The sequence below is a fragment of the Aethalodelphis obliquidens genome, unplaced genomic scaffold (assembly GCF_003676395.1).
Source record: "Aethalodelphis obliquidens isolate GAN/ISIS:26980383/991018 unplaced genomic scaffold, ASM367639v1 scaffold1, whole genome shotgun sequence".
NCBI lineage: Eukaryota > Metazoa > Chordata > Mammalia > Artiodactyla > Delphinidae > Aethalodelphis > Aethalodelphis obliquidens.
The window spans coordinates 12,604,873-12,629,401 of NW_020837945.1; the positions used below are offsets into that span (position 1 = coordinate 12,604,873).

The following is a 24,529-nucleotide window of genomic DNA, read 5'->3' on the forward strand; positions in this document are numbered from 1 at the left end:
AGTGAGAGGCCCGCAAACCGCAAAAAAAAAAAAAAAAAAAAAAAAGACCATTCAGAAAATGAATAGGCAAGCCACATACTGGAAGAAAACATTTACAAGTTATATATCTGATAAAGAATTTATATACAGAATATATACTCAATAATAAAAAAAACCAATTAAAAAATTGAATTGAATTGCACAAAGATATGTGAATAGCCAATAAGCACATTAAAAAGTGCTTAATAGAATTAGCTATCAGGGAAATGCGAATAAAACCAGTATATTTCATATATGTGAAATGCTAAAAAAGGGCAAAACTATGCCAAAAATTTTTTTAGTTGCTTCTGGGGATGGCAGTTGGGGAGAGGTTGGGAAGAGGCACAAAGGAACTTTCTGGGTGTGATAGAATTGTTTTCTGTTGACACAGATGTGTTACATGAGCATATGCATTTTTCAAAACACTGAATTGTGCACTTAAGATATAATATATGCTTTTTCACTGTACGTAAATTTTACCTGACCTGTAAATAAAATAAATTGTCTGTAAAAGGACCATTTCAAAACAACAGCAACAACAACAACAAAAACCCACTTAAGTCAATTTCCTCTGTCTAAAGGAATCACATCTGTATATTACTGGAATTCACACTTCAGATTGTTAAAAATGAATTTATTGGTCTGGTAATAATCTTGACTTTTAAACACCCATGAAAGTGCCCTGGTAGAAAAACAGATTAAAAAAAAGTTTTTTCCCCTTTGACATAAGTAGGAACTAATACTCCCATCAAGGTCAGCTCTCCGAGATAATAATGACATGTTTATATTAACAAATACCTCGAAGACCTTGACATTTGGTATTGTTTTTCTTCTCACTTTAATTTATAACCCCAAACTTGAAGGTAAAGTTGTTTTTCCTTCAATGCTTTCTCTTACAGGAAATGCGCATGCTTGTTAGCTATCTTGTGATTACAGATCGAGTACAGGGGAGAAGGTAAAGGAAGAGAAGAAAGGAGGGAACAAACATTTACTGGACAATGACCTAAGCTGGCCACTGTGTTCCGTGTTTTCTGCGATTCTTACAATACACTACTCAGGTGTTGGGAGCCCCATTTTCTGGGATACAGGCAGGTAGGGCAGCCTGCAAGCTCTGCCCAGGACACCTTGGACTTGCAAACTGGGTGTATTCATGTCCTACGGCTGCCATGACAGATTAGCACAGACATGGTGGCTGAAAACAACACAGATTTATTATCTTACAGTCCTGGGAGTCAGAAATTCAAAATGAGTTCTGGGACTAAAATCAAGCTGTTGCCAAGACTGGTTCCTTCTGGTGGCCTTTCTGGAGAAATCTGTTTCCTTGCATTTTTCAGCTTCTGGAGGCTGTTCTCATTCCCCAGCTTGTGTTCCCGCCATACATTTTTTCCTCTTGATCCCTTTGTCACATCACCTTCTTCTTATGTAGTCAAATCTCTCTTTTCCTACTTATGAAGATGCATATGACATTGCGTCCACCCAGACAATCCAGGATAATCTCTCCATCTCAAAATCCTTAATTCAGTCACATCTGCAAAGTCCCTTTTGCCATAAAGAGTAGTATTCACATGGTTCCAGGCATTAGGTGTGGACGTTGTGGGGGGCTATTATTCAGCCTGCCACGTGGGGCAGAGAATGTCATGTTGTGGGTATACAAATTCTTAAGGTAAACACAGCACTTCTGTCTGGGGTATCCATTGCTGTCAAAGATTTCTGGTAAAAAGTTACATTTTAATATTGAAACAAGCATAGATATATAACAGAGTAAATACAAACTTTGCATGACTCTTGAAGAAATAAATTTTTATCATAGACAATTTCAAACTTTTGCAAAAGCAGCAAGAATAGTATTATAAAACTCTGTGGAACCATCACTCAACTTCAACAACCATCAAGTCGTGGGTAATTTAGTTTCATCTGTAGCTCCATCCACTCCCCCGATTCTGGACTATTGTGTAGCAAATCCTAAATACATCATTTCATCTGTAAATATTTTAGTATGTATCTCTGAAGGAGGATTTTTTTTTAAGTAAAACCATAATACTGTTATCCCACTAAAAATGAATAGTAGTTAATTGCATCAAATATCTAGTCAATGTTAAGATTTTCCCAGTTTGTCTCATAATTTCTTTATAGTTAATTTGCTCAAATCAGGAGCAAATAAGTTGCATGTGTTGCAATTGGTTGAAATGACTCTGAAGTCTCTTGCTAAATTTGTAGGCTTCCTCTCCCTCCTACTTTTAAAAATTTAATTTGGAATTTATTTGTTGAGGAAATGAGTTATTTGCCCTGAAGAGTTTGCCAGTTGGATCCCATGTGGGTTTAGTCATGTTCCCCATTCCCTGTATTTCCTGGAAAGTGAAGTTAGATCTGGAGGCTGGATCAGATTTACGTTCAATTTTTATTTTTTTTTTTGGCAAGAATACCTCATATGTGGTGTGGTGTCCTACACTCAGGAGACACAGTGTCCAGTTGTGTCTTTTTGTGTGATGTGATCAGCCAGTGAGATCCTTTAACGCATTAAGCATTGTAAAAATGGTGATTTCTTTATTCCTTCTTCACTCATTAGCTACCATCCTTCTGAAAAAAACAAAACAAAACGAAACAACAACAAAAAAGAAAACAAACAAAGAAACCCTTCCTTTATGAACTATTTGGTTACTCGAGGTACAGTTCATATCAAGGTGGGACAAATATTTGATTTACTTGTTTGTTTCCTTCGTTCCTTTTTTTTCATTTTGCCAGTTTTCAAAATAATAGTTGGATTTTCTAGCATCTTCTAGCAGTGAACAGTGAGAGGTTTTGTTTGTTTGTTTTCGTTTTTATTCTGAATCACTGTGAACTCGTGCAATTAAACCTGTGTGTTCCAATCCATTACAGCTGTTATCTTTACTGATGCACAAATTACCTCATACAGTATTTGGACAGTGAGAGCCTCTTCATGTTGGTTACATTAGTAGTTTGCTTTGTTTTGGTTTTTATAGCTTCTTTGCTTTCTGGAATGACAAGATGTTCCAGGCTCATTACTTACCCCAGATTATGGATTCAGCCATTTCTGCAAGGACTCCTGGTTTCTTTCAGTAGGAAATATTTAGCCACCATAATCTGGGTGCTAAGGGTGCTTATTGCTACTGAATTGGTTACAGTGCTCAGGCCGAGTCAATGTAGAGAGCTAGGAAACATTTATTTTTTAAGGTAAAAATATCATGAGTTCATACTTATATTTTGTTTGTTTGTTGTGCTTGTTTTCCTGTTTTTAATTATTTTCTTTTCTCTCATACTGATATTTTTAAATTCAAAATCATCACCGTGGAGGTTTAATTAACTTTAACTTTCTTAGCTGCATCTCTTTTTTCCAAAATTTCAAATTCTATTCCCCTAAATAATTATAATTACTCAATATACAATACACATACAATCTCAGAATAATAATATTAATATCAACAACATGATTACTGAAAACAGTTTTAGATCTCTTTTTGGGGATTGGGGCAGGGTTGTATTTTTTTTTTTGTGTGTGTGTGGTACGCGGGCCTCTCACTGCCGTGGCCTCTCCCGTTGCAGAGCACAGGTTCCGGACGCGCAGGCCCAGCGGCCATGGCTCACGGGCCCAGCCGCTCTGCGGCATGTGGGATCTTCCTGGACCGGGGCACGAATCTGCGTCCCCTGCATCGGCAGGCGGACTCTCAACCACTACGCCACCAGGGAAACCCGGGGCAGGGTATTTTTTGCTGTTGCTGCTGTTCTTGGAGTATCTCCTACGAGATATGTATAGTCAACTTCATGTTTTAGTCACTTGAAATTGTTCTTCTGTATGAAGTTATGCTATCACTAAATATATTAAATATTGCAATATTTAGAGATCACTTTAAAATTTTTATTTTGTTTTATAATTATGTAATATTTATAAAATTTTTACCTGATTCCAAAATCAAATATACAAAATAAGGTGTATCTACAGAGCTCTAGCTTCTATTCTTCTCTCTTCCTGTTACTTTCCACCCAAGTAAGCACTTTAGAAAAAACTGTTTTTGGTTTATCCTTCAATTAAAAATAAATAAATAACTATGTATATATATTCATTCTTTCCCTTTCTCCCTTTTTCGATGTGCAGTAGCAAACTACATTTTTTTTTATCTTGCTTTTTTTTCACTTAATTTATCTCTCCGTGGCACGTAGAGATACTTTTTCTTTTTTACAGATACATAATGCTGCCCTTGTGTAGCTATATGACAACTTACCCATCCAGTTTCCAGCTGGTGGCTGTTTGGGTTGTTTTCAGTCTTTGTTATTGCAGATAGTGCTGTGATACCTTGGGTTCATGTTTTTATCATATTTTTGTCATTGCATTTTTGGAATCGATTCCCGAAAGTGAGAATTCTGTGTCAAGGGATACATACATATGTAATTGTGTTAGACGTTGACAATTCCTTTTTGTAGAAGTTATAATATCTTGCATTCTCATCAGGTAGGAAACTACCTGTTTTCCCAGACAATAGTCTGGGCAAGGGATTATGTTGTCAAACTTGCGGATTTTATCAAACTGATAGGTGAGCTGTTGGTTTTCAGTGTAGTTTAAAAATCAGGGTGGTGGAGAATCCCTTCACATGTTAAATATTTGCTTTTCTTTAACTGTGACCTTGCTCTCACATTTCTTGTTGCAACACATTTTTGAATAAGAAAGGATATGTTTAAGAAATATTTTTGAAGTCCAGTTATGTCTGAAAATGTCAACAGTACATGGATCATGATTCAAGTGGGTAATTCCCATGGAAATATTATTTGACCTCTGAACTTTGAACTTTCTAGCTTCTGAAATTGAGTTGCTGATGAGAGGTCTAACACCATTCTGATTCTTGCACCTCTTTTTTCTGTGAAACTTTGGAATCTTTTCTGAAGGTCGGAGTTCTGGTATTTTACAATGCTAAGTCCGGGTGTGAGATTATTTCATTCTTTGTGCTGGGCAGTTGGTATATCCTTTCTGTCTGAAGAGTGATATCTTTTAGCTCTGAGAAATTATATTGTATTATTCGTTTGATTATTTGTTCTCCTTTATTTTGTCTTTCCTGTCTGTTTGAACAACCTGTTAGTCAGATGTTGGACCTCTTGGACTGATAGCTTATGCCTCTCATCTTTTTCCCCCACTTTATATATTTCTTAGTTATTTTACTGTATTTTCTGTGAATTTTCTTCAATGTTATCTTCCAGTCCTTCTACCATGGATGCAACATTGCCTCAAATCTCTTTAGAGATACATAATTTATATCTTTGATACTTAAGGTCTCTCTAGTATTATTCCCGATCCAGGAGTTACAATCTTTACTTTTGGATCAGTCTGTGTTGAGTTTAGGTGTTTGGTATGGGTGTTATAAACTATTCCCTAACTGAGACCTTCCTCTGGTTATACACAAAAAAAGATGAAAAGCACTAGGGGGAAACAAAGGGGTGCTTGCAAAGAAAGCAGGGACTGACTTAAGAATTTGATACTGGAAATATATTCTTCCCTTACCTGATATTGTAATTCTCCAGAGTTAGCCCCCTTGAGGGACTATATTTTGAAAACTACAAGGCATTATCAAATGTATGGTGTTGAATTTCAACGATTTGGTGTAGTGGTATGACCGCTGTATTTAGGGTCAAGATGAGGTTCTAGACTGGAATCTGTGTATTAGTCACAACTCTTGGTAGTAAGCAACAGAAACCTGATTCTAACTAGCTTAAACACCAGTGGGTTGTAACGGGAACACTTTGTGAGGGGTGCCTGCAGAACTGGGGGGGAGTGTGGTGGGAACCGGGATACTGCTGTTACTCTTGATCTCCACCTCACACCTTGCTTCTCTCTGACGGTCAGTGTCATGCCAGGCTGTTCCACCTAGCTGGGGACATGGCTGATGACAGTTCTGGGATCATGAGTCAAGAGGAAAGGGTGAGCAGAGGACTCTCCCTCCAAGCTTTGCCATGAAAAGTTCCAGGGATGGACTTGGACAGGCTCTAGCTCTGACACCTGCTCACCGAGAGCCAATCTCTGTGGCCAGGAAGGTGGTGGCTGAGACCGGTGAGAGCCCACCTCTGGGATGGGGCAGGAGTCGGGTAAGACCCTCAAGATGGGAAGCCCTACCACAACCACGCTGTTGGGGGGGAAGGGGAAACAGTTTTCCCGAGAAAGGGGAAGAGCGCTGGACATCTAACAGCCCGGATGTCTACCGTTCTCTTCCACCAGCCAGACCCATGACTTCTGAGACAAATCAGATCTCACTCTTCTATTTGTGGATACTTCATGAGGATGAAGTATCTCTGTGATTCTTTTCCAGCTCAAACACATGATTTTGCTGAAAAGTCACAAGTTCTTCTCCTTATTCCTTTTTAACTTGCATGAGAATTAAATATCTCTGTTAAAGACCGGAAAATCGTGATTCCACACATTAACTAGGAGAGGGAAACAGAACTATTTAAAGAACATCCTGCCTCTGAGAATTTTTCAGAAGGTGAAGCATATTCCTGTAGTTATTGTTTCACCCCTGGAACACAGATATAAATACCTAACCACCCTTTTCCCACAGTGTATCTGATCGCCCTAAGGAGGCTCTGATTGTGGCAGAAGGTCCCTGGGGGCTGACTACGTGGCATGGCTTTCTCTTGGTGCCAGTCGGGGAGGGCAGTACAAGTTGGCTCCCAGACACCTCTCTACTGGTAAGAGCTGGACCAAACACTCTTCAAATGCAGCTGCAGCCAGTTCCCTAAATACTAACGGGGCTACCTGGCTGACTCGGATGACCTGTCATCACACCTCTTTATCATTCTTTTTTTTTTTTTTCTTTTTTCCGTGATCATCTCACAATACACACCTCATTGTCATTCTATGTGTTAAGTGTAAGGAAGTGCATGCAATTAACATCTAGTCCCTGATCGTAATCAGACGTCATTAATTTCTGATTTTCCCCATTGCCAGAGCACTTTTAAAAAGTCCAATTTTTTCCATCAAAACTGTCAAGGTCTCATGCATTTCTTCTCCCACTTTTCCTGTTCCTCCTTCTCTACCCCAGTTATAGTTTCTTGCTTCACCTCTTTCTCTTTCTCTAATGCTAGCCATAGATATTAAATTAGACTAGCATTTGACCGTTAATTACACCAAGTCTTTTAAACCCAGCCAGAAATGAGGGTTGAATCAGATAGTCCAAGTAACTGGTATGTTGGGCAAGATGGACTGAAGGATAGGGACTTCCCTGGTGGCACATTGGTTAAGAATCTGCCTGCCAATGCAGGGGACATGGGTTTGAGCCCTGGTCTGGGAAGATCCCACATGTTGCAGAGCAACTAAGCCTGTGCACCAGTTACTGAGCCTGCGCTCTAGAGCCCGCGAGCCACAACTACTGAGCCTGCGCACCTAGAGCCCATGCTCTGCAACAACAGAAGCCACCGCAATGAGGAGCCCACACACACCACAACGAAGAGTAGCCCCCGCTCGCAGCAAAGAGAGAAAGCCTGTGTGCGGCAACGAAGACACAACGCAGCAAAAATAAGTATAAATAAATAAATTTATTTTTTTTTAAAAAAAAAAGATGGACTGAAGGATAGAATCAAGACAGACCTTATTTTGAATTTTGCTTCCTATTATGCCCTAAGAACTTATCTGGCGAGGATGGACTTCCCGTGCTCCTGGGCAAAGGTGGGCTGTGTGTGGGTTTCCTTCCAGTTGCCCCTCCAGATCCACTCTCTACCTTGATGTGTACGGATCACATCAATATGCTTCGTGCCCTCTGGGTTCCGGTTGGATTTGGGCAATGGGGAGCTCCAGCAGGAAACTGGAGGGAGGGATGAGAACATGGTCAAGGAATTTCATTTCCAGTCTCCCTCCCTGGGAGGTCAGCCCAGCTGGCTGCCTCCCTTGATGGAAGGGTGAGCCTCTCAAGGTGGTCTGCTCTTCCTAACTCTGCTTCCCTCCCTGCATACCTGTGGGTTGAGGGAGGGGTGGTGTCAGTTCCAATGCTATTAACCGAGGTTCCTGCTATCCCTGAGGTCTTCCCCTGCCACGAAGTCTCCACCTTTGTTATTTGACACTTTGTAAAGCAACCCTCCCCAAGTTGTGGGAATTTGAGTACTCCCCCACCCTCCCACTTAGGGAGTAAACAATTCTGCAGCCACTTTAGCTGCAAACAGAATCTCAATGATGAAATGACAGCATTCAGTCCAAGATATTAATCAACACTGCAATCCTGACTCCAGCATAAGAATCACCCCCCTCCCCCAGGTAGGATGTGCAAGTGGGCTCCTGCCTCTAGTGGGGGAAGGGCACGTGGCTGGCTCTGCTCCTTTTTACACCTCATCTGGCCCCTGCTGATCCCATTCCTAGACTGAAGTGGGGGACAAAGGGGACGGGGCAGTTTCCCTTGAACTGGTTCTGTCATAACCTGGTTTTGCACCCTCTGGCCTGGCATGATTAGAACCAGCTCTCTCTCCTGGTCCCTCAGAAACTCCCTGTACCCCACCCCCCAGCTGCACACCCATGAGCGGGGAGTCTCCCCTTGGGCTGCTGCCCCCCTGGTTCTCCAGGGGCCCTTTCACACGTGAATGCTCCCTGTTGGAGAATCTTCATCCTTCCAGGTCATCTTCTTGGGCAGAACTTAAAATTCTAGGTGACCTTCCCACCAGCAAAATTCGTATCTAGTTGACAATCTATCTGGCTCACCCTTTTTTTGTTTAATGTTTAATTAATTTAATTAATTTATTTTTGGCCGCGTTGGGTCTTCGTTGCTGCACGCAGGCTTTCTCTAGTTGTGGCGAGCGGGCGCTACTCTTTGCTGCAGTGCGCAGGCTTCTCAGTGCGGAGGCTTCTCTTGTTGCGGCGCATGGGCTCTAGGCGCGTGGGCTCAGTAGTTGTGGCACGCAGGCTCAGTAGCTGTGGCTTGCGGGCTCTAGAGCGCAGTCTCAGTAGTGGTGGCGCACGGGCTTAGTTGCTCCGTGGCATGTGGGATCTTCCCGGACCAGGGCTCGAACCCGTGTCCCCTGCATTGGCAGGCGGATTCCTAACCACTGTGCCATCAGGGAAGTCCCTATCTGGCTCACCTTTGTTGTGTGCCCCCCCCCACGCCCCCAAAACAACTCAACTGCCGAATTCTCCTGCGGGCCACTGTGTGTGCAAACATCTGGGGACACACAGGCTCTGGGAATGGTTCCTTGAAGTCTCCTCTCAGCCAGACTGAAGCAAGTGGGCAGATACCCTTCACCCTATCTGGGGAAGAGGACTGGAGCTTACAACCCAGCCAGTCTCCAAAGAAACGCTCAGGAAGTCATCCCTGTCACCACTTACTCCAGTCTCTAATATTCCCCAAATGTGGGAGGAGGTTTAAGGGCAGGAGTGAATTAGCTCTCCAATATCCGCTCTGAACATTCCTCCAGGGCGTGGGGTGGGAGAAGCAATGGGTCTCACACATTCTGGTAAGTCATCTTTACCTCATCTTGGACTCTCAGTCGAAACCTCAATTTTAACAGGCTGTAAGAGACTGTTACACATGCTCTTAGTTAGTAGTAAAAAGATACAAAACAGTTCAGACTGGCTTCCACAATAAAGAGAATAAAGAGAATTTCACATAATTGAAGAAGTCCAGCCATCACGTGCTCCATTTCTCTGTAATTCTCTCAGTTCCGCCCATCTGTGTTTACAAGGTGTTTGCCATACAACATGGGTATGCGCTTCCAGCGAACAAAGAGGATATCTCTTCCCTCAACCACTAAACAAGAGTCTTGGGATTTACTCTGACTGGATAAAATTTGACAACGTAGGTCAAGTTCTTATCCCGAGTCAATTCCTAAAGCCAGGGGAGCACCGTGTGCCAATTGGCTTAAGCCTGGGGTAGGACCCATCCCTGCTCAGTAACTGTGGGAGAGACGTGGGTTCTCCCCATTGGGTTAAACCTCTGGGGACACATTCTTGGAATTGGTGGTGATGGTCGTGGTGGTGATGGGGCTTAGACTCAGCCTTACCCACATCCCCTAGTTGTGTAATTAAGAAGAAGGGTGGTAGGGCTTCCCTGGTGGCGCAGTGGTTGAGAGTCCGCCTGCCGATGCAGGGGACATAGGTTCGTGCCCCGGTCCAGGAGGATCCCACATGCCGCGGAGCGGCTGGGCCCGTGAGCCATGGCCGCTGAGCCTGCGCGTCCGGAGCCTGTGCTCCGCGACGGGAGAGGCCACAGCAGTGAGAGGCCCGCATACCTCACAAAAAAAAAAAAAAAAAAAAATTACACCCACCCAGTCCAAGGTCATCGTACCCAAGCATCTCTTTTTGTCCCTACATAAAACGTGATTTTGTGGGTATCTAAATATTTTATATTCGTAATACAAACATACTCATGACTTTAAAAGGCGTTTATTTTGCCTTGGGGACGACTTTTCCATTAGACACAAAGCTGAGGGCCTGTGATATTTTTAGGGCCCTATGAAAATGTTTGAATTTTGAAGTCAGCAGGAAACAAATGAACTTTTAGGTCAAATAAAATATTTTAAAGTATAATATTTGCATATGTATCTTTATAGCAATACTGTTGTAAACTATTATTATTATGATGATTTATTTTAAAACAATGTTTTAAAAATTTAAAAGGAGGAATGGGCCCAGCAAGGCACAAATTTCTAGGACCGCTGAAAGTCATCAGGCAGCCCTGCTCTGCATTCCTTCCTTACTGGGATATCCCACAGTATTTAATGTTGCCAGTAGGAACCCAAAGTCTGAGGCAAAGAGATTATCCCTTGAAGTCCAAGGTTATTACCCATTTACTTGTACCAGAGATATTGTGCTTGAAAACAGCAGTCCTGCGAGGTCAGGCTTGCCTCCACAAAAGAAGCAGAGGAGGGAAGGCAATTCCACGGGTGAAATAAAAGCCTAAAATATCTGAAGAATTTTCTCCCACTTGGAGACTAACGAACATGGGCACAGTTAGCTAGAGATAAAGTATTTTCATGCATTATATCACGATCCCCATAACAACCCCACTGCAGTACTGACCCACGTAAACCATGAAAAATTAGACTCAGGGAAGGCAAGTAGCCTTTCCGGTTTCCTACACGGTTATACCTCCTGAAGGGTTAGGTCAACCCAAGGCTTTTGACTCCAAAGTTTTTGCTTGTTGCTGGTGGCCAGAGGCACTAAAGTTGGAAGCAAATTTTTTGGTAGATAGTTGACCTGACCAAGCAAAGTGGGCAGTGACTTAGGACACACCCAAAGGATTCTAAGAACAGACATAGGACCTTGGGGGTTCCTTTCTTCCCAGATATGCCGCCAGGTTGTCCATGATGCAGCCGGTCCATTTCCCACCATCCTTTCCTGTCCTAACCTGTGGTGCTTTAAAGTCAGAGGCCGGCTTTCTGGGGCAGCTGAGGAAGGCTGTCCTTACCAGACAGAAGGAATGCTCACTTGGTGCAAGGGTCGAGGGGCTCGCAGATCCAGACAGCAGAGGCACTTCCATGCTTTCCAGCGACACCACTGCTGCCCACACCCACCTTTCCAGCTTGTCCTTGCAGTGCTAGTCTGAGTGATCTGGGGCCCTTTCCGGGGTCTCGTTAGAGCAATAACAATGCATAAAAGGAACACGTGACAGGGTGGCTCCCCAACAACCCTTGCTTTCTCCACCTCAAGGAAGTTAGGCAGACAAACTAAAGCAGTGGCAACCAAAAGTGGAGGTGCCCCGACTGACAGCATCTGCATCACCCAGGAGCCTGTTAAGCAAATTCTGGGGCCCATCCTGACCTATTGATGGAGAATCTGTGAAGGGGGTGTGGACGAAGAATGGTGCCTGCCATACGAGTAAACAAAGGATGTTTTGGCTATCGAGCCATCAGCCACTGTAGCAGTCCTGATTTCAATGAGCCCAGATTCTTGCATCTTCCCATATACAAAAAAGTGCTAAATTCATTAACTTCAGATGTCTGGTTTTCTTTAATTAACAGTGATCATTTGGGACTTCCCTCGTGGTCCAGTGCGTAAGACTCCACGCTCCCAGTGCAGGGGGCCCGGGTTTGATCCCTGGTCAGGGAACCAGATCCCGCATGCATGCCGCAACTAAGTGTTCGCATGCCACAACTTAAGAGTCCGTATGCCACAACTAAAGCCACAACCATGAAGGTCAGTCTCAGGCCACAACTAAAGATCCCATGTGCCGCGTGCCGCAACTAAGACCCGGCAGAGCCAAAATAAATAATAAATAAAAAAAAAATTTAAAAAAGACAACATCATCTCATGTTCCAACTACCTGTTTTTGTTGTTGTTGTTGACTTGTTTGTTTTTCCAAAATCTCCTATGTATCCTGGCTCCTTCCTTACCTCTTTGGAGCAGTCCCTCCCAACTATCTGACAGGCTGCCTCCTGGGCTGAAGTCCTCAGCGAATCCACCACATAAAACATAATTCTCAACTTTTAAGTCGTGCCTTGTTTTTTCAGTCCACAGTGGGGCTCAGAAACCTGTGTCCCATCCAGCTCCCAGGTGACTCTCAGGCACGCTAAATTTGAGGGGCTGTAGCCACAGAAACATAGAGGGAGGAGGCCGGAGAAAGCAGGACTGCGCCCCAACTCCTCTATCTCTGAGTGGTGTATAGGCGGCATACTCTCTTTCGTAACCATTGCCAAGGTCTCCGTGAGGGGCTGGTAATGTAGTTCGGTGGGACTAACTTTTTCAAAGACGCTTCCCCTCCTATGTAAGAGGCTGCACTCTCTCCCCAGGCAGCCTAGCGAGCGGATCTCGGGCAGCCTCAATTTCCTAAAGCTGGAAAGCGCGACGCAGGCGCAGTGACTCCCCCGCCAGGCCCCGCTCCACCGCGAGCAAGCGCGCTCCCAGGCTGCCTGCCGCCCCTCCCCCCTCCCCCTGCGCCGCCTCGCCCCGCCTCGCGCACGCGCAACGGCGTTTTTCCCGTGACCCTCCGCGGCGCAGGCAATTTGTAGGTAATGGCGGGTTCTTGGTCTCAGGCTTGTTGCAAAACATGCTCCTCTACTAGCTGTGCGTGTGGCGACAAGGGCAAGTGGGGCAACTCCTCGCTCTTAGGCAAGCGGCTCTCAGAAGACTCGAGCCGCCACCAGCTGCTGCAGAAGTGGGCGAGCATGTGGAGCTGCGTGAGCGGGGACGCGTCGGTGGCCAGCACAGAAAGGACGCGGCGCGAGGAGACTGCGGAGCCGGCGGAGGAGGAGGACAGGCCGCTGGTGTTTCTGTGCTCTGGTTGCCGGCGGCCGCTGGGCGACTCGCTGAGCTGGGTGACGAGCCAGGAAGACACCAACTGCATCCTGCTGCGCTGTCAGTTCGGGCGGGGGGCTTAGGACTTAGGACCGCCTTCTTCCCGGGTGTGCCGCACCTGGGCGGCCCCGGAGGAGGCGGAGGTGTTTCGGGGCCTCCCAGGGTCTTTATTTATATTTATTTGTTTATTTTTAATAAATTTATTTATTTTTGGCCGCGTTGGGTTTTTCGTTGCTGCACGTGGGCATTCTCTAGTTGGGGCGAGCGGGGGCTACTCTTTGTTGCGGTGCGCGGGCTTCTCATTGCAGGGGCTTGTCTTGTTGCGGAGCACGGGCTCTAGGCGCGCGGTCTTCAGTAGTTGTGGCATATGGGTTCAGTAGTTGTGGCTCGCGGGTTCCAGAGTGCAGGCTCAGTAGTGTGGCACACAGGCTTAGTTGCTCCGCGGCACGTGGGATCTTCCCGGACAAGGGCTCGAACCCGAGTTCCCTGCATTGGCAGGCAGATTCTTAACCGCTGCGCCACCACGGAAGACCCTCCCAGGGTCTTTAAAAGCAGAAAAATCTGAGACGGTGAGCTGTCCCAGAAAAAGGGGAGGAGGAGAGTCATCCCTGCACCTTGGACTCACGAGTGACAGGTTCTTTTCTGAGGTTCCCCCGTCCCGGAAGAGCAGTGGATGAATCAGTGTCGTCGTGAGCATTACTTAGAAAAAAATGACCAACTAGGTTGTAAGCATTTAGGGTGTAGATATTCTGTGTTACGCCTCATAGAATTTAGCGGGCTGTTAATCGGTAAATAGTATTGTTAATGGTTTAGGACATTAAGCTTTTCAGCTGCGTGCTTCCTTCGGGGGATGTCAGGGTTGATTTCTCAAGTCTTCATAGTTGTATCAGCGGACACCTTTACCGTCTGAAGTGTTAACAACCGTAGAGTTGACAGAACATAATGGTATCAAAAAAATTAAAGGAGACTTGCAATAAAAGCACCAACAATCCTATCAAAATTGGAGAGGAAGGAGGATGTAGTAAACATACAGGTAACTGGTAGAGCCAGTATCTTTTGAAACCTTTATGTTTCCCCAACGTTTCCTGGCTTTGTTGTTTTCATAGTATTTGTATAGGGGAGTGGTTCACATATTTTTTCTGAGTTGGTGTAAAAATGTATGTTCTTTTTGGACTTGTGGTTTTCAAGATGAAATTTATGCTCTGTTTGAATTCTGTAAATATTTTATGGCAGAAATTCACCACCGATTCGTTGACATTTGTGGAATGTTTTCCTTCCTGGGATATATTGGGAAGAAAGGAGGACAGCAGTGTCCACCTGTTAACCTGAAACTTTTTGGAACCTCTTTTCCTTAAGGATGCAATTAACGATAGTCCCTTTCAGTTGTTAAACAAAAGCCTAAGAACATACATTTCCCATACAATTCATTGAGATTAACCCTTTGCAGCTATTAAAATCAATGCAAAAGGATTTATCCCCCAATGCTGACACTCTCATGTCCCGAGAGTTCAACATGCTTTATTCTCATTTATACTTCCAGATACTCTCCGTGCATGTATGAGCATGTTTAAATATGTAAATTTTTTGGAATTCCCTAAAGATGTAAATTTTTCAAAACATACTTGAGATTATATTATTTATACTGTTAAGCATCCTTACTTTTTTATTCTGCACATATATTCTGAGTATTTTTCCATATTAGTGCATATAGATATACTTCACGTTTTTAATAGCTTCTTGTTGTACCCCTGCTGAGAGGCAGTATAGATCATGGACCTCAACTGCATGGGTTTGAATCTTGGCCTGCCACTTACTAGCTGTGTCTTTTTGGGCAAGCTACTTAGTCTCTCTGTGCCTCAGTTTTCTCCTCTGTAAAAATGGGGATAATACTTAATGGGGTGATTAGGAGGATTAAGTGAGTTGATGTGTGTCATATGCTCAGAAGACACAGGAAGCACCACGTAAGTGATATCTTTAATGGAGATGCCATTCATCCTCCCAGTCTGCCCCTGTTGACAGAGGTCTGGGTTTTTTCCCAGTGTTGCCACCATTAGAACAACATGTATGTATTTGGGTTGATTTTGATACAGTAGGAGAAGCTCTTCCTTTTAGTAGGTGAGTTTATGTCATTGACATAAATGTCATTGACATTTAGGTTATTTTTAAGAAATAATATTGATATGTTTGGTGCTAAATCTTTACCATCCTTTCTGTTTTTACGTCTTTTCTCTCCTTTATCACGTGGGCGCTTTTGTTTTATCTATGAAAACACTATTCTGTTATTTAGTTTGTCTATACCAGTAGTTTTTAAAATTTAAAAAGTATATATAAATATCCTTTTTTATCAGCTTTAGACAAATTGATTTAACACCCTCCCCCCTTCCTCCCAGTGAAAGATTAGAAAATGAATGTTGGATTAATTTCCATTCCCCTCCCTGCTCCAACTGGAGTTAGTTTAATTGTTTTTACTTTGTCAAGGTTTATAACATTTACATACTGTTCCGTAGCCATAGCATCGTCCTTTAGCTTTAATACAATGTTTCTATGAACTTATTTCTGAAGTCCAGGACTCTTATTAATAATAAGAAGGCTTATTAATAGCTTTCTCATTCCTGTGTTGTTTATTTGATTAATCTTCACCAGTGGTTTTCCCATCCCCAAGAAAACTTCAAGTTTGAGCGCTTGAAAATGTCTTTCTGTTGTCTTTATACAGGAATGTCAACTTGGCTGCATGTTCAGTTCTGGTGTCATGCTCTTTGCTTTTTCCAGGCACAGGGAGCAGCTAGTGCAAGGGCCTTGAGGCTAGCGAGACCAAATGGTAGATTAAAGATAAGATTTAGGGAGGAAGGAAGGGGCCAGAAAATTTAGGGCCTTGTAGGCTGTTCTATGGAATGAGAATCTATTCTAGTGCATGAGTTGTTGTTTAAGCAGGAGAGTGATATGACCCAGTCTTTTCTTTGGAGGATGCACTGAAGAGAAGAAGCAGCATGGAAGTGGGCAGGTCAGTGAGGAACTAGTGCAGCCGTCCAGCCAGAGGAGGTGGAGGTGGTCTGGGGGCTGGAGTGAGGGTTGTGAGGTAGAATTGACAGGGTTTATCTGTGGAGTGTCTCTGCGGGGAGAAGTGTAAGGAGACAGTGACTCAGGGGTGATACCGGTTTCTGATTTGAGCGATGGGTAGATGGAAGTGGAATTTACTGAGTTAAGGTAGACTGTAGAGGAGGTGAAATCGAGAGTCTGTTCTGGCCATTGTAGGTCTGCTGTCCTTTCTTCATGTCCCTCTGCTCCCGATTCCCCCACCTTTAGTGTGTTCTGAACTTGGGAAACGGGAATGTTTCCTGCTGCTTCTAGGGTTCAGCTGTGACCCCTGTCCAGGTTGTGGTCTAAAAGGTTTTGGGCTGAGCTCCTGAGGACCCTCTCAGTTACTTCTAGAGAAACAAGCTCTGCGTGTGAGATCTGGAGATGTACGCACAGGCTTTTAGCCTCTTCCTTGGGTTGATCCCAGTTTTACTGTGTCTGGCGGATGTTCTTGATAGTCTGTGATTTGAGGTTCTAATTGTCCCAAATTTTACCGTCAGTTGGATTTTTTTCTTCCTAATTTTATTCACTTTGTTAATTTCAGAGTTTTCTGGGAATGGAAGGAATTACCTCTTATTCTGCTCTCTTTTTCCAGAAGACCCTGTACATTTAGTCTTAAACTACCCCGTGTGTGGGACTTTTGAGCCTTTTTTTTTTTCTGGCCTTCTGGGTTCTAAAATAAAAGTTGAATTAGAAGTTCTCTCAATGTCTGCGTGTGTGTTGTAACAAACGGCATTAAGAAATTATTGTTACTTTCTTCTTTCTAGGTGTTTCCTGTAATGTTTCTGTGGATAAGGAACAGATACTATCCAAACGTAAAAATGAAAATGGTTGGTGAGTAAGGCTATATCTATGTGATATGTACATTAGCGAAAATGTTTATTTTTCAAATAAAAGTCTTTAAGGAGACCATCAGCAGTAAGATTTGGGATAAAACTTTTTTCGTGGTAATCAGTGTAAAATCAGTTATTCTGATATACCAATTCTTGAGTGCTGGTGGTCTCCTTTAGACATGAGATGGAAGCGTTTCTAAACCTCTCAGGGCACATTCTGACACTCCCTTTTTGGGTGTTTGCGCTTGTCGTGAAGAAAATCGAAAATAAAAATAGAAAAGGAAAATATCTGTATCATGGAATCTCCAAGCCCAAGGATGCTTTAGATGAACGCTCCCTACCTTTTTCATGCCATGGCGCCCATAGAAAATGCTAAGGTCATGCATACACACATATACGGCCTATTGAGGTAAACAGACAGGGCTGCAGGAACAGCAGCATGGGGCCTCCAGCACTCGCAGGCCCTGTGCTGCCACTCCAATGGTTGAAGTGGTCAGAATCTTGCTGTACCTGCCACGCATCTGCTGCAAGGGGCGTCCTCAGCAAACTGAATGGGAAGCTCTGCCTTCTAGTATTGTTGCCCGAAACGTGTCATACGGATGTATATGAATACGTGGGACACAGGCAGTTGAACAGAAATTAATGATCATATATATTTTTTATTTTAAAATGTTGGCTTTTAATTTTAGTAACGTTAGATTGTCCCATTCAAATGAAGTGTATTTTAATTTAAAAAATGACTCTCTTTAAGGAGAATTAAATTCATAATAGGACAGGTAGTATGTGGATATAACAAAAATTGTACTGTTGGCATACTGGTGATTAAAATTTGGAGAACCCAGCCTTAGATCATTTCTCATTTTGTAGATGAAGAAAGCAAGGCCTGAGGAGGTTCCAGCTTCACTCAGGATGCAGGACTGATTAGTAAGGGCGAGGATGATGCTTTGTTATTTGTCTTTGTTTCCTGCAGAGTGTACTCTACTTCCCAGCTCTGGTCATTTTGACGTCAGCTTTACCATTTTTGCCATATCCGTGTAACAGCTGTGCTATCATGTACTTAATATTTTTCATTAAACTGACTCCTAATTTTTATTTAAATTTATTTAAAAAGGAATCTTTATATTACTGCCATAAATGTGTCATTTGCTGTAACTGGAAAGTAACTGTGAAGGTAATTACACTGAAAACACATGTTATTAAATTCTAGCTGAGATAGTATTGCCTGGCTGGTTCTGAGCCTGAGGTCTGTTCTCCTACTGTTAAAAGATTTGCAACTGTGAGATGCAGGTTAAAGACATTCTAGCAGCAGACTGAGACTTTCTTCTCTTTATATATAATCAGGATTGTTAGAGAATTGAAAAGGGAATTGACTCTCGCTCTGAACCAGTGTTTCTAAGTCCTATTTACTTGTATCACCTGAACCCATCCTTTATGCCAAACTATGGCCCATGGGCCAAGCACCAGTTTGTTTGTTTTTATTTTTAAGATTTTTTTTTTTGACGTGGACCATTTTTAAAGTCTTTATTGAATTTGTTACAATATTGCTTGTGTTTTATGTTTTGGTTTTCTGGCCCCGAGGCATGTGGGATCTTAGTTCCCCCACCAGGGATCAAACCCGCACCCCCTGCACTGGAAGGCGAAGTCTCAACCACTGGACTGCCAGGGAAGTCCCAAGCGCCTGTTTTTGTAAATACATTGTTATTGGGACACAGATCAGTTATGTGTTATCTGTGGCGGCTTCTGTGCTAACAGTGGTAGAGGCAAGTAGTTGCAGCAGACACCATCTGGCCTGAGAGCCTAAAATATTTGTTCTCTGGATCATTACAGAAAAAAATTTGCCTATCCCTTCCCCAGAATGCTAATGATCCTTGGTGGACAATATAACATTACAAGGACATGTAGAATCTTTTTGTCTTATTCCAAAATTTTAGTTAATTTTTCTTAATACTGAATTGAGGCATTTGCATTCTAGGAAATTTGCATTTGCATTCTAGGAAAACACTACCTGTTCTTGTCACTTTTGTACATTCCCTTTGTCACTGGATACCTAAGGCAGTGCCGCCTGGAGGCGACTGTCTACATTTCTGATGTAAGCATCTTACTATCATTTTTTTCCTTCTTCTGTACATATGACTTAGTAGGGTCAGAATAACATACTTTAGCAACTTAAATGTTCAGGTGTTTATGGATCTCAACAATGGGATTTTTGTTATAACCAGTTGCTAAAGCAGTGGCATTTCTTGTTGCAGCATCCTGGAGACTTTGTACTGCGCAGGATGTTCACTCAACCTCGGCTACGTATACAGGTGCACACCCAAGAATCTAGACTACAAGAGGGACTTGTTCTGTCTCAGTGTCGAAGCCATTGAAAGGTAAGTTTGATGTATAAATGAATAGCTCATAAATGAACTCTCAGAAACTTGCTTCCAGAGAAATTGGTATGAAAACATCGAAACTAAATCAACACTGGTTAAAATATATTTTTAAGTAACTTCTGACAATAAAGCTAGTGATTTTTTTTTTTTTTTTTTTTTTTTGCGGTACGCGGGCCTCTCACTGTTGTGGCCTCTCCCGTTGCGGAGCACAGGCTCCGGACGCGCAGGCTCAGCGGCCATGGCTCACGGGCCCAGCTGCTCCGCGGCATGTGGGATCTTCCCGGACCGGGGCACGAACCCGTGTCCCCTGCATCGGCAGGCGGACTCTCAACCACTGCACCACCAGGGAAGCCCTGCTAGTGATTTTTTGTTTGGACCCGATTTATTTGCTATTGGAAAAATCTGTCATTCTAAATTGTAGGAGAAAACACTGAGAACATTTTTCAGAGTAAAAATACGTTGTTTTTCTTAACAATCGAATTTAGTTTAATAGGATTTTTTTTAAAAGCCATTGTGTGGATCAATATATTTTGTCCATTTTATTTTTCCCTCTAGTTTTTAGTCTCCTAGAATATCATAAAGAAATAGGACAGAAATGGTCAGGAAAGAAGTCCCTTTGGTGTTCTGGAAAAGTAGAAATACAAAGTCCAGCTATTTCCTTGAGGGTGGTAGATAATTGTCTGCTTGTTTTGAGAGATGCAAGGAAGTACCTTCATTTTTCAAGACTTCTAAAAAGCGTGAGGAGACCAGGTGAATTAGGGTCTGATGACAGATATCTTAATGGCCCTCTAATTCACTAGCCTTTTTAAAACAGGAAACAATCAGTTGACCCCAGTGTATTTTCACTTATCCTGGAAAAGATGTAACCCTTAAGATTTTAAAGATGCCTAGGAAACCTTAAGTATCAGGAAAGAAGAACAATTTAAGAAGAAAAAAAAAAATGCCTACACTTTCATTACTCGAGGTATTTCGTTTCTCTTTAAAGAATTTAAAACAGTATTTTTCTTCTTATAATTTTTCATTTAATTATTCTTTGATGACTGCAGTTTTGCCACCTTCTTTGAAACTAGACAGGTTTAGGTCAAAATGATAAAATCTGCAAACTTTTTATATTCCTTACACAAGAGAATAGTATAGCAAGCACTGCTCATTGACGTAAAGCAGGCAGGCCTGCCTAGAGAGGGATCCGATCTGTTTTGGTTTTAAATAGAAGACCCAGGCCCAAACAACTGCTCCCTTAATCTCCATGAGAACTCTACTAAGATTTGTGAGAATTATGTGGGGGAGAGTACAGGTATAAACAACGTGAACTCTTCAGTACGGTTGGTACAAAACTTTAAAAGTGATGCATATCTGTATAAAAGAAAATGTGTGGAAGATTTCTCCATAGAGGGGCATAGTATTGAAGCTGTTTTTTCCCGAGCAATTGAATACCTCTTGGGGCAGAATTTTAATGACGAGGAACCTGGTTTGTTTTAGAAGTGGATGCCCTCTGTAATGTTTATTTACAGTGTTATAAATTACTCAATACCGTTTAATTTTTTCCCCCCATCTCATTTTTCTTTTCTAAACAGGATATTAATTGCCTTCTGCAATTTTGCCTCCCATGTCATTTTTCAGAAATTTAATCAATTTAATCTTGGGTTTCCAAGAGAAGACTGTTCTTATTTGACAAAAGAAGGGACATATTGAAGTCGTTAACATGTAAGGAAAGACTTCTACTAAAGAAACGCAAAAGAGTCAAGTTTCTTTCTTTGAGAAATACCAGCACCTCCTTCCCTACTGTTTAGATTTATTTGTTACCAAAGCTGGGCCTCTTTTCCTTCCATTACCAGGCCAATTTTTCTGTTCTTTGTATTTTCTAAACCACAGCATCTCATCACCCCAGAGAGTGGAGCAAAACATAAGTTACAGGATAACTGTTGAAGTTGCCCAAATCTAGGTAATCAAGAGTTGACTACACAAATTATATACTAAAAGTCAAACTTGAAAATGCACACGTTCCTGAGAAGTTACATTAAAAAAAAAAAAAAAAAGTGATATAAAGCAGTGGCTTCTTCAGGATCTTTTAAAACAGAATTTTGAACCATGAGTGGTAATGTTTTGCCACCCAACTTACTACAGACGACATTGATTTCCAATAACAAAATACTTATAATATTGGGAAATATGTAGGGCTCTCGGACAAAGCTGTTATGGAGAAAAACATGATTTCATGTAGTTCAGCTTCCTATGTAGGTTGCTATTAACAAAAGTAGTTGTTTTATGTGTTTACTTGGTACTAATATATAGTTTGATATACATATTCAAGTTTTAATATCATTATTTTTTGTATTTATTTATTTACTTACTTACTTATGGCTGCGCTGCACTGCATGTGGGATCATAGTTCCCCGACCAGGGATCGAACCTGTGTCCCCTACAGTGGAAGCGCAGAGCCCTAACCATTGGACCACCAGGGAATTCCCTTAATATTATTCATGTAAATTTTATATTTACTCCCTTTTCACGTTTTAACTCTGTACTGTTATTATACTTCAGTTATGTTTTAGGGTCCTCTGAAAAGCAAATTGTGTCAGAAGATAAAGAGCTTTTTAATCTTGAGAGCCGAGTTGAAATAGAAAAATCTCTGAAGCAGGTAATCTTGTTCTGCACTTTTTGTGTCTTTGTATGAACAACTTCCAGTCAGTGATCAAGTGCTCCTCCGCGAATAATCCTTAATGTCTTTTCTGTTTTGACCTTAGCACTTTCATGGTAAGAGAGTGCTTATTTTATTCTTACTTATTTATTTCAGTTGTTAGTAAAGTTGATTTTGGGGGGAGCCAAACTACAAATTAAGCTAAAGCTATATCAAAAAAATAATAAAGAAGACATTTCATACTAAAATCAAAGTAGTATATATTCTAAAACTATTAAAATAGAAATATATCTTCTTAAATCATTATTTCACGGTAAAAATAGCCTTGTTTTTGAATGTTAACATCCTCTCACAGATAGGCAAGATAGTGATGAATGTATAAAAAAGCTACAGATTAGAGGTTGAGAACTACTGTTAATAAACTTATGTCTTATTTAAATGGAATTCTGTTAAATACTTACTATCTGTGTGTAATGCATAACATATTCAGAAATTGTATTAATGATGAATATTTTCATCGTATTTAACCATGTATGATTTTAATCATGTATTTTTTTTTTATATTCTTATTTCAATTCAATAGATGGAAGATGTTTTGACAGCATTGCAAACAAAGCTTTGGGAGGTTGAATCAAAATTGCCCTTTACCAGCTGCAAAAGCTGAAATCTGTTCCAAGTCTCCCGTTCTGGAGTCCTTCGCTGATGGACAGTTGTTTCATATGTAGCAATTCTTGTTATAACTTACTTCACTTAGAACTGAAAGAATTCAAAATGGTCATGTACTTTACATTCTCTTGAACTGATCAACTGATCAAATGAGAAGAATTGTAGAATTACTTTTCCAGCTGTATTTGATGGTAAAAAGATGATTGTTTCCTAAATTCCAATTTTAAAGTCGTGATACTTCCTGGAAGTGAAATTTAGTAGTTTTTATTTTGATAAACCGCCATAATTTTCTGAACGGTTTTCTCCTCAGTACCAAATTCGTTATTCTTTATTTCTTATTTTTTTAAAACTTTATTTCACCTTTATTACTTCGAACAGTATTTAATATTGAGTGGTAAGAAAATCTTAGAAGTTTTCCCACCCACTGTGTGGTTGAATCTCCTCTGAAAACTAATGCGTACAGCTCTGTGGAGAAACTGGCCAGTTGAGTTATTTGTCAGAACTATTCAAAACCTTACACGAGAGCAGAATAGCACGTATTCTAGTGGCGGTAGAATTCCACTTGATCCTGTTTATTTACTACTGTATGCCAAAAAAACCTGGCAGAATATTTACCAAAAAGAGTAGTAATCATTTCTGAGGGTGGGGTTCTGGGGAAGTTTTCAGTTTTCCAGTTTTCTATAATGTAAGACGTAGAGTAAGCACATGTTGTTTTTATAATGAGGGAGAAAATAAAGATTAAAACAAAGTGCTTTACAGTTGATTTTTCCAAAACAGTTATTTACCTGAGCTCAGAAATCCTGGTGTCATGAACTCTACACATATACTGGGCATGGCAGCGTGAGGGTCCAGCTTAGGACCGTCAAGGTAACCCCACGTTTCCCCAGGCCGTCTCTGCTTTCGAGTGGACATGAGGCCGCATAATGTTAGTACTCAGCATGTTTGAGAACTGCCCTGATTGTGTCTGAGGAGACTTAAAGTTGTCATATAAAAGTTCCCAAGTCACATTGACTCGATCATCGATCATTCACAATTATTGAGTTCTTTTTTGATGTATCTGTCAGCAGCCTCTAATAATTTGAAATCAGGGAGCCGTCCAGGTCTCTTCTCAACACCTGCTGGCAACAAAACAGTCATCCTGCCTCAGTGAGCTTGAGGAAGTCCCAGGGGCCTGTCCTTTTAGGTGCTTCGGTGGCACTTGCGTGGATGTTCATTTAGAACAGATGGGAGAGTATTTTAACAGCGAGATTCAGCTAACTTTCTGCTTGCACGGGTAACAGAATTCTCCAACAGTCACTTTCAGGGCCATTCCAAAGAGGTAGGCAGTTTGGCTCCCTAATTCCTTTTACCCTGTTCATTCTGGGGCAGAATTTCTAGCTAATCCATACATCTTGAAAACTACTCATTTCACCAATGAAGAGTAATTTCTAATATCCACAGTGCTAAGCAAGCCTCTGTGGTGGTTTGGGAAATAAACAGCCCAAGTGCCTTTGTGGCTTCTCAAGTGTGGGCCTTTCATTAGTGTTTCCCTGCAAATTCGCCACCCCTGGAATTTTATCTCCAGTTGGGGTCCTTCAGATGAAGTTAACTACCCGTCCCTGGGGTGCAGGTGGAGAGCTCGCACACATTCGTATCACAGGGTCTTTGCTGAAGCATCTAAAAGCAAATCCCAGGAAATATATATATTTATATATATAATATATATTTATAAAAT

General features: G+C 41.9%; 1 protein-coding gene across 1 annotated transcript; it reads left to right on the top strand.

The window, feature by feature from the left end:
* The first annotated feature begins 12,909 nt into the window (after positions 1-12,909).
* Positions 12,910-23,820, top strand: MIS18A (MIS18 kinetochore protein A). Its single transcript, XM_027101321.1, has 5 exons — positions 12,910-13,288; positions 17,071-17,137; positions 19,386-19,508; positions 22,053-22,149; positions 22,733-23,820. Exons 1-5 carry the CDS (start codon positions 12,946-12,948, stop codon positions 22,811-22,813), a joined length of 711 nt encoding a protein of 236 aa, XP_026957122.1. The 5' UTR covers positions 12,910-12,945; the 3' UTR covers positions 22,814-23,820.
* Positions 23,821-24,529: the final 709 nt, after the last annotated feature.